Here is a 10,000-nt window from a genome sequence, read left to right on the forward strand (position 1 = left end):
TCCTCAAAACAATAATTCTGCTTCACTTTAACAACTGATTTGTTGTCTGTACATACTGTTCTACCTTGTTAACATATTGAATGTTTTGAAAATGCCAGCGTTTTGATTTTATTCACAAAATACAAAGTGTCCCAACTTTTTTGGAATCCGCTTTGTACATGTCTGGGTAGTGTTTAGAATCCCCCGTCACCACCTTTCGCTATGCCCCCCAATTTAGGGAATGGAATGGAATATGAAATGCTATTATACATGTAAACATACTTTGTGTAAGGTTTTATGCAAATCAGTCCCTTCTGTCTGCACTTTCCCCTGCAACACACCAGTACTGTACATGGGCCAATACTACAAAACTGGTTCAGGAGTAAACCAGGTTAAGTTATGAGAGCGGTAAATCATCTAATATAAGAGTCTGAAGTTCTCATTTTCTTAAGACAACAAGGAGTCCAGGCTCTTCTTTTACGGTACATGATTTACCTCTCAACTTAACCTGGGTTTACTCCTGAACCAGTATAGGCCCCATGATGACTGGGTGGGATGTTGCGGTTTACAATCCCCTGAGACCACCTGTCACCAATCCCACCGTGACCCCGCCTGACCCCATGACATACTGTATGCAGATTAGACTTCTGCAGAGTACTGCATGTCTAATGGAGCCATGCCATTCAGCCAGCTCATGCTAGTCAAAAGGAGATTACCGTAGTTCCATAAAAAGAAGTCAAAGTTACTTACAACTCCTGCTCCGATGACCCGCAGCATACTGTACAGTGGTCTTGCCTCACCCCACACCCTAATATGCTTGCAGCTCCTGAGCCAGATATAATAGGCCTGGGATATGCTTACTGTGTCAGTGTGGCTTAACTTGTGCGTGTAATCAGCTCTAAATTCACCACAGCTAACCGGCCAAATAATAATAGTAATAGTAATAGTAATAATAATAATAATATTAATAATAAGAAGAAGAAGAAGAAGAAGAAGAAGAAGAAGAAGAAGAAGAAGAAGAAGAAGAAGAAGAAGAAGAAGAAGAAGAATAATAACAACTGTATTTGTATTTGAAATTAAGTAAAAGAGAAAAGAAATAAAAATAGATAAAAAAAATAAAATAGATAAAATAAAATACAATACGTACAGTAAGTTGAACTCCGGGCCGACCGCACATGAAACTAGTGAGTCCCATGTTAATCACTTGAACTCTTGGATTGTTGTTTGTCATTTGCATTTTTTCAGCAGTGCATATGTGCAGCCTGAGAGTGTGAGTTGTACTATTATTATTTTATTTATTTTTTTGCCCCAATAGCCATGGCCCCTGGGGGAGGTAGAAGGGCCAACAGCATTCTGTCTAGATCAGGGGTCAGGAACCTTTTTGGTGGAGAGAGCCATAAACGCCAAATTTTTTAAAAAGAAATTTTCGTGAGAGTCATACCATTTAAAAACACGGAATACAATGAAAAGCATGTGTTTCAATTAAGAACAACAAATTTAGAGTGTACTGTCAATTTATTACTTTTATTGATAACAGGTAAGTCAACTGTCAACTTCATCATGGCGAGGGTCTGGGAGTCCTCTCCCCGAAAATTGTGTATTTCTTACGTAGATGTAATTTCCAGCATTTTAACACATTTTAATCTTCTGTGTCCAGTTGCAACTCAATATGGAACCTGTACTTTTATTTATAAGTAAAGGACTATTCCGTATTTCAAGGGACGGTTGGAAACCCTAGGTGAGTAAGAGCCATATAGTGTTCCCAAAAGAGCCACATGTGGCTCTAGAGTCATAGGTTCCTGACCCCTGGTCTAGATGGACTACTTCATCAAGATGAGCTACCAATAGTCTGAACAAATTAGAGTTGAAGGTGGACGTCGTAAATAAAGCGACAGCATATTTGCTATCATTTTATTCTTACTTTTCTGAAGATTAAGATTTTTTGGTGCCTACAGCGCAGATTGGTACAGAATAAAAAATTATACCAAATATGCTTTCGCTTTATTTACTTCCACCTTACACACTTTTTTAGGCTAATTCGTTCAGACTACACAATTTGACAATAGGCTTATAACATTTCCCAAACCCGAACCCTGCCCCCTAGGGGAGCTAGTATCTAGTATCTAGTATCTAGTAGTCTAATGCAGGGGTGGGGAACCTAGTATGTCTCAAGGGCCATTTGCGGCCCTTGAAGCCGTTTTATCCGCCCCCCGGACATAATTTTAATGTTGTGCAACTTCATATGAAATACGGGTAACACTTTATTTTAGGGATACATCTATTAGCACTAATACATACAATGTTGATGCCTGCATAAGTAACTTGTAAGGCATGTACTAAGCAAACGCTAAGGCCTACTAGGTCCTTACTAAGGTTAAATTGGTAATAAATCCCTTATTGTGCATGAACAAGACATTTGCGATAACATGCCTGTTTGATTTTGCTACTTTGTTACTTATACAGGCACATTGTATGTATTAGTGCTAATAGATGTATCCCTAAAATAAAGTGTTACCGAAATATGATATATTTTGTAAAGGAATCTTAGAAATTCCATTTGCAATACAATTAAGCTATATTCAGGGGATGTAGAGAAGGTGGGGTCTGTTGTAAAGTTGGCTGCGTTCAATATAGGCCTAAAGTACAGGGGGGAAATCCTGGTTTGTGTTCATAGTATGGCCCTTGGAGGACTTTTGCGGCCCTTGGAGCAATTTGAAGTGGCTCTTCGAATGAAAAAATGTTCCCCACCCCTGGTCTAATGGCTTGATGGTAGCTCAGCTTCAGTGCAACACCACTGGCCACATCTCCATGTATTTCCATAGGCAAATACAGGCCTGTCCCAGAGGTGGAAGAAGTACTGAAGTTGTGTACTTAAGTAAAAGTAGAAGTACCCTGCGAAAAAAATTACTCAAGTGAGAGTAAAAGTTGTACACCAAAAATGTACTTGAGTAAAAGTCATACGTACTAACTTTTAAATGTACGTTTTGAGTACAAAAGTACAAGTATGTCTGGCTGCCTACTTCATCCAATAGGAAAAAGTTTCTGCAACGGTCTTCGGTTCTATTTGAACATGACTGTGGAGTCCTGTTAATGTTTTTTAAAGTATCTTTCTGTCTGGGTGTCAGTTTGGAAGAGGGGCTTGGTCCCACCTCCCTGCCCGCAGCTGAGGCTACTCAAATATCCATGAAACACAACAGGAAAACCTAGGATAAATGTAGCTAGTAACAAAGTCTTCTTCTAGAAATGTAAGGAGTAGAAAGTACAAGTAATTGTCAAAAAATGTAACTAAGTAAAAGTAAAAGTCTGCATTTTTATTTTTCCTCAAGTAAGTACAAATTCCAGAAAAAAGCTACTTAAGTACAGTAACGAAGTAAAAACACTTAGTTACGTTCCACCACGGGCCTCTCCTCACCTTGCCTCAATGATCTTTGACCAGTGCTGGACGTGGTTGGTCTCGGGCATCAGCTGTTTGGCCATGTTCTCGTAGTCTACGTACTGGAAGGCAAAATCCTTCAGGTCTTTGCACAGCGCCGCCGTGTCACCTGGAGAAATGCAGGAACAACATAACAGAACAGTACAGTACAGAACAGTAGAGTACAGTATAGTGCAGTTAGAGTACAGTACAGCACAGTACAGAACAGAACAGAACAGAACAGAACAGAACAGAACAGAACAGAACAGAACAGAACAGAGCAGAACAGAACAGAACACAACATCACAATTTCATTTTTAGCTGACGCTCTTATTCAGAGTGATTTACATTGACTATTTTCAGGGTATTGGTTACAGTCCCTGGAGCAATGTGGGGTTAGGTGCCTTGCTCAAGGGCACTTCAGCCATGGATGGAGGTGTAGGGAGAGGTCAGGTGGGATTCGAACCTACAACCCCCAGATTGAAAGACCAACTCCCTAACCATTAGGCCACGGCTGCCCCCCTAAGACAGAGAGAGTGACATTTAGAATAGCACTTTTCAGTGTTTCCTGCAGAACTTGCGGTTATGTAATTTTTAAATTCGGATATCTCCGTGGCTGTCTGCGCCTGTCACGACACCACCAGGTTCTCCAACAGTCTCTACTCCTCGCCACTCGGCTCCAACGATCTCCCAATCTAATGGGGCACCTAAGTCTCCACCCCTTCCGGGCAGCTCGTGGGGCTGGTAACGCAAAAACTTTTGACTGGGCTGTAATGGACTGATCAAAACTATTTTCCAAATCCACCTCGCATTGACCCCTTGATCACACATATGCTGTGCCTCAGAATTAAGTAAGGGTTAACGTTCGGCGAGAAGGTCGCTACCGTGGAATAGAAGCACGACAGAGAGAATCTTTAGACCCCGACGCGGAGCGGGGCAACAGCTAGGTAGCCAGGACAACAGGTGTAGTGGTTGTGACGTCATCGGTCGAATGCTCCATTCATTTCAACGGGGCTCCCCAACGTTCGCACGTCTGTTATTTTTCGATAACGGACGGGTTGGTCCATAACAGACCGCTGTCAATGGCAACAAGACTTTTCACTGCTAAAGCGACTTTTCAACAAGACTCTAATCAGCTGCTGTGATGGACAACACCTGTTGTCCTGGCTACCTATCTGTTAGCGGTGTTCCACAACGGCACTGTTTTGTTTTGTGCAGCAACAATCTTTTGACATTAAAAACTATAATAGCCTAGACCTCACATTAAATAGGCCTAAAGAAATGTCCCCGCCATGTGTGAACCATTTAAGTATATCCATATAATAAGCGGGTTAACTTTCTGCGAGTCGGTCGCTTTGTGGAATAGCAGCACTTCAGAGAGAACAAGACCCCTCCGCTCCGCGTCGGGGTCTAAAGATTCTCTCTGTCGTGCTGCTATTCCACGGTAGCGACCTTCTCGCCGAACGTTAACCCTTACTTAATGGTGTGCTTGTTAAGTTCACTTGGTAAGGTTTTGCACAAAAGCTAAAATCACGTTTCTTGCGTGTTGTAAATGAGTGGTCTTACGACGCAATTCCAAACCTTTCAAATTCANTGTCATCATATGTGAAATCCGGAGCACATGCCAAACGGGATGAGGATTTAGCTTGACTCGCTCCATTAACTCTCATTCAAACTTTTAACAGCTCCAGCCGCACGGATCGGAAGTAGAAGGGCGTGACTTAGGTGCCCCATCGCCCATCATCCTAGCCACTTCCCCAATCATCCAATCTCAACTTTGCTACTCCCCAGCACCTGTAGCCAATCTCCCCCACTACTCCCCAGCACCTGTAACCAATCTCCTGCTGCCCATTTAAACCCCTGTCACCCTGCTCTCTCCGTCTGGCCTCTTCAACTGAGACATTAACTCCAGCGCACGGACGGCTCCTTGTTTCTGAAGCTCTGCTCCTTGTTTCATTAAGTGCCTGCTACGTCACAGGTTGTAAAACTTGTATGTTGGACATTTTCTACTGGAATCTTTCTGTTGTACGATACACTCTTGCACATTTGGACTGCCTTCTTATTAAAGTCATGATCTTCTGAGCGTTTACTGCAAGACATTGTTTATTTCTCCTACCTTGGTTCATGTTTGCAAATTAAAATGACTTGATTGATCCTAACCTTGTTTCCTGAGTCTGTGTGCCCTGACAGCGCCACTGTGCAGACAGGTTGGTTTCTGAGCATAACCGGGCTTAAGTCGCTTTGATTAAAAGCATCAGCTAAGTGTAACGTAATGTAATCTGGACTCTAAATGAACACCACCCAACTGGCCAAATGCTGGTGAAATTTCAGTTTGGCTTGTAGAAACGACCAACTTAATAGCCACTTTGACCCATTAGTGAGTGCGTGTTTGGTTAGTAAGCTTAAACATCGGGCAGTCATGGGTGAGCGGTTAGGGCGTCAGACTTGCATCCCAGAGGTTGCCGGTTCGACTCCCGACCCGCCAGGTTGGTGGGGGAAGTAATCAACCAGTGCTCTCCCCCATCCTCCTCCATGATTGAGGTACCCTGAGTATGGTACCGTCCCACCGCACTGCTCCCCATGGGGCGCCACTGAGGGCTGCCCCCTTGCACGGGTGAGGCATAAATGCAATTTCGTTGTGTGCAGTGTTCACTTGTGTGCTGTGGAGTGCTGTGTCACAATGACAATGGGAGTTGGAGTTTCCCAATGGGCTTTCACTTTCGCTTTCACATCTGCAAGTACTAGCCATTTTGGCTGGTGATGAAAAAAGTTAATTTAGTGCCCTGAGCGCAATGTAATATAATGCAATGTGACCTACGTACCCTCTGTGAGTTTGGAGAAGGATGTGGAGACGGCCGTGTTGGGTTATGTAATGTAGTGTACCGGTAATGTGATATAATGTGATATAATGTAACCTAATGTAATGTAATGCAATGTAATGTGATATAATGTAATATAATGTAATGTGACCTACGTACCCTCAGTGAGCTTGGAGAAGGAGCTGGAGACGGCTGTGTTGGTGCTGAGTAATGTAATACTATGTAATGTAATGTAATCAGGGCTCTAAATGAACACCAGCCAATCGGCCAAATGCTGGTGAAATTTCAGTTTGGCTGGTAGAAAAGAGACATTTACTAGCCACTTTGTCCCATCAGAGAGTGTGTGTTTGGCTTGTGAGATGAACATCTACAAGCCATTTAGGCGGGTGATGAAAAAAGTTCATGTAGAGCCCTGAATGTAGTGTAATGTAATGTGACCTACGTACCCTCAGTGAGTTTGGAGAAGGAGCTGGAGACGGCGGTGTTGGTGCTGGGGGAGAGGCCCAGCACGTTGAGGGACTCCAGCAGGGTGCGCTTGCTGGCGGGCCCGCGGCTGACGCGCGTGTAGGCCGCCAGAGATCGCAGGGACATCTTCTCCGGGGGCTCCAGACGCCGCTTCACCTCGTCGTAGTAGATCTGGTACTTGCGTGCCTTTGAGCTCTGTATATTAGATTAGATTAAATTAGATTAGATTAGATTGCACTACTAAAAGTTAATGAAACATTGCACACTGAATGCTGTTATTTTACTTTATTTTTTATTTCTTGGAGTGATTAACGCGTTTCTTGCACCTGCACCTGGCTGTAGCACTGAAAGCTTGTGCACAAGGACTTCCATGTACTAAGATTGGATTCAACTTTGTTGTCAGTAGGCCTACACATGTAAGGATACTGAGTGACGAAAATATAGTTCATCATCTAATCAGACGTGCGAAAAGAAGGGTAGGCCTACTGTATGTGTACAGAATGTGCAGAATTGATGAGGAAAATATTTACAGAATGAATGCTAATTTGTATCAACTAGTGCTAAGTAGAAGTGGCGGGAATAGATAGGAGCAGAGAGTGCATGTAGCACTATACAAATGAAACTAGGGCTGCACGATTATGGAAAAAAATCATAATCACGATTATTTGGGTCAAAATCATAATCACGATTATTAATCACGATTATTGTTTTCTGCTGATTTTTTTTCAAAATTATAACAAAATTAAATATAACCAAGGATGAATAAAAGGATGAGCAAAATAAAATTAATTGTAGTAATAATGTAAAAGGCAATAGCATGGAACTTAGATGAACAGATTTCTGGCCGGAAATGCCAGCCTGTCAGTATGTTCTGGCTTCAAGGACGCGCTCGAAGGTAGGTCACTATTGCCACGATTACGTAAATCCCGATTGAAATCACGATTTTCGATTATTTTCGATTAATTGTGCAGCCCTAAATGAAACCAATCAATATACAGACATCTTGTATTACTCTAGAGAAGAGATAATATAATGATGTGAAGTTACATCATTCCTTACAATAATACAGTGCCATATTTTGGACAGGTAAAAACTAGGTCATTTGGAATATGTGGCATTGGATTGTAAATGCCAACGAATTTAGGTTGACCATCACTGGTTATGTGAACAATTATTAAAGCTATACGACATGGGCGTGTGTGGATGGTGGGGATGTGTCTATACCACTTTTGAGATAAACCTAGCTTGTCCCCATCACACCACTTTTTCAAAAATAGAATGCAAAAATAGCATAGCCACACAATTCGCCATAGTATTGTCCCCACCACTTTCCACGACAAACCTACACCTTTGCATCATAGAATAGAATAGAATAGCATAGAATAGAATAGAATAATATAATAGAATAATATACATGTAATATATCACAAGTGATAATACACAGATGTTATGTGGAACATTATACTCCGTTTACCTTACCTTCATGTTAGGGTCGAGCAAAGAAGCCACCTCGGCGAAGGGCAGCTCCTGGACCTGCAGGGGTAGACCTATCCTGGATGTCCCCTCCTGCTCTGCCCCAGGGGCTTCCACTACCAGGCCTCCCTCCATGGGCACCCCCATCACGGTGGCCTGGGGATGGGGGGCCACGTCCTGGTGTGTCAAGGCCTGAATCACCACCGTTGGCGTCAGCGCTCCACCGTGGCCAGAGTTCTGGCCCCCCGGTGCCTGCGTCTGGTGGTATATGCCCACCGGGATGCCGTCGGCGACAGACACTTGGACTATGTTGCTGGTGGTGGGGATTGAAGACATGTGGTGGATGCCAGTAGCGCGGTCCATGGTGGTTGCAAGTATGCAAGTATGTCTTTAACGGGCTGTAAAACCACAGACACCCAGCTAGCTATGCGTAATTTGACATTTGATGTACTGAGATGTCTTCAATGATCCATTACATTCGCATTATTATTAGGGTACTGTAGATATTATTATTTGGTAGGCCTATATTATGAGTTACAACTTATTGTGGGAAGCACCTGCAAGAGAACAAAACCAAAAAAACATCGATGTAGAATGTCAGAATACATTTTTAGATGGAAACTAACCTGTCTTTAAAAAAATAAGTTTATTTCAGGGTAACAAAGTACATTCAGGGTAACAAAGAAAGGAGACACCATAGGCCTACAGTCAACTCCTCGGGTCAAACTTTTCCATAGTTCTAATTCTGATGGCCAGAACTTCTTGGAAGCGAGTGTGCGTCTTCTGTGCATAGAGCGCCCTGCGCGCAAGGTGACCAAACCAACTAAACTGAATTTGTATTTTCAAGTAAACAATTACTCTATCAGAATTGTAGTCCAGTGTCTTTGCTCAGTGCTTTATAGTAATACACGATCAAGAGCGAATTCACATCAAACAATACACAATCACCACTTATTGTTGTAAATAGGGACTAGGCCGAAGGCTTCATAGGACATTGCTGTGTTTGGAACGTGTTGCGACACCGTTTCTGCGTAAACGATGTGTTAGAAAGTCTCCGAGAATGTGTTCATACCAATACCACTGGTAACCTTGGTCCAGATGTAACTTACTGACAGCTTTTCTTACTTACCGCTCTACGGATATCGTTGTTTTCCTACTACACTGATCCTAGACCAGTCCACGAAGAAACGGGCGATGGTCTCCTTCTTCTTCGGTGCTATTTCGGCGGGTTGCAAATCAGCAAACAGTGCACAATCGCCATAGCTGCATTATCCTGGTCGCCCATTGGGCGAACTACATGCCAATCAGTCTTCAAATCACTTTTCATTCGTTGATTTTGCATGACGTTGTGACAAGGGGTGTAATTTCCGGCGATGAATGGCTCTCCAAACAATGGACTTCGGCACCATGCACGGGCGCGACGCTCCTTCTGCATGCAGAACTACTGTGTAGTAGACCTTGATCCTATTTACAACTTTGGCTTTACATTCTGCCCTGGACCTGGGTGAAAGAGAGACGGTCGCTTTTCAAGCATATTTAAACTGCTATTTGAACAGCATAGAAAGGAGCGTTTCCGCATCATAGGCAGCAGATTCATCTAGGCTACAATCTGTAGCCTATTCTCCTATAATGGTCCCATTAATCTCTGAAGTAGGCGACTACTCAGTTATCAAATGCTGAACTCATTATCAGCCAATTTGGTCGAGTCTGTCTGACAATCATATATAGGCTAAGCCTAATTGCTTCCTATAAGGAATTGAGCACTGCACATTTGTGTACTGTAGACTATGTTGTGTTCAGCAGTCAACTCTTGTGCCCTGCGTAATGTTTCGCTAGAGAGCTGAAAAATAGC

At 42.9% G+C, this 10,000-nt stretch overlaps 1 protein-coding gene across 1 annotated transcript in view; it reads right to left on the minus strand.

Annotated features, from left to right (window-relative positions):
• Nucleotides 1-8,650, minus strand: part of si:ch73-127m5.2 (uncharacterized protein LOC561202 homolog) — a 13,126-nt gene extending 4,476 nt beyond the window's left edge. Inside the window, exons 1-3 of the mRNA XM_063220704.1 lie at nt 8,155-8,650; nt 6,657-6,870; nt 3,392-3,521 (exon numbers count right to left, since the gene is read on the minus strand). Coding sequence (XP_063076774.1) covers nt 3,392-3,521; nt 6,657-6,870; nt 8,155-8,511 — 701 coding nt within the window. The 5' untranslated portion in view covers nt 8,512-8,650. The remainder of the gene's footprint in view (nt 1-3,391; nt 3,522-6,656; nt 6,871-8,154) is intronic.
• Between the last annotated feature and the right edge of the window lie 1,350 nt (nt 8,651-10,000).

Source organism: Engraulis encrasicolus, chromosome 17 (genome assembly GCF_034702125.1).
Source record: "Engraulis encrasicolus isolate BLACKSEA-1 chromosome 17, IST_EnEncr_1.0, whole genome shotgun sequence".
Taxonomy (NCBI): domain Eukaryota; kingdom Metazoa; phylum Chordata; class Actinopteri; order Clupeiformes; family Engraulidae; genus Engraulis; species Engraulis encrasicolus.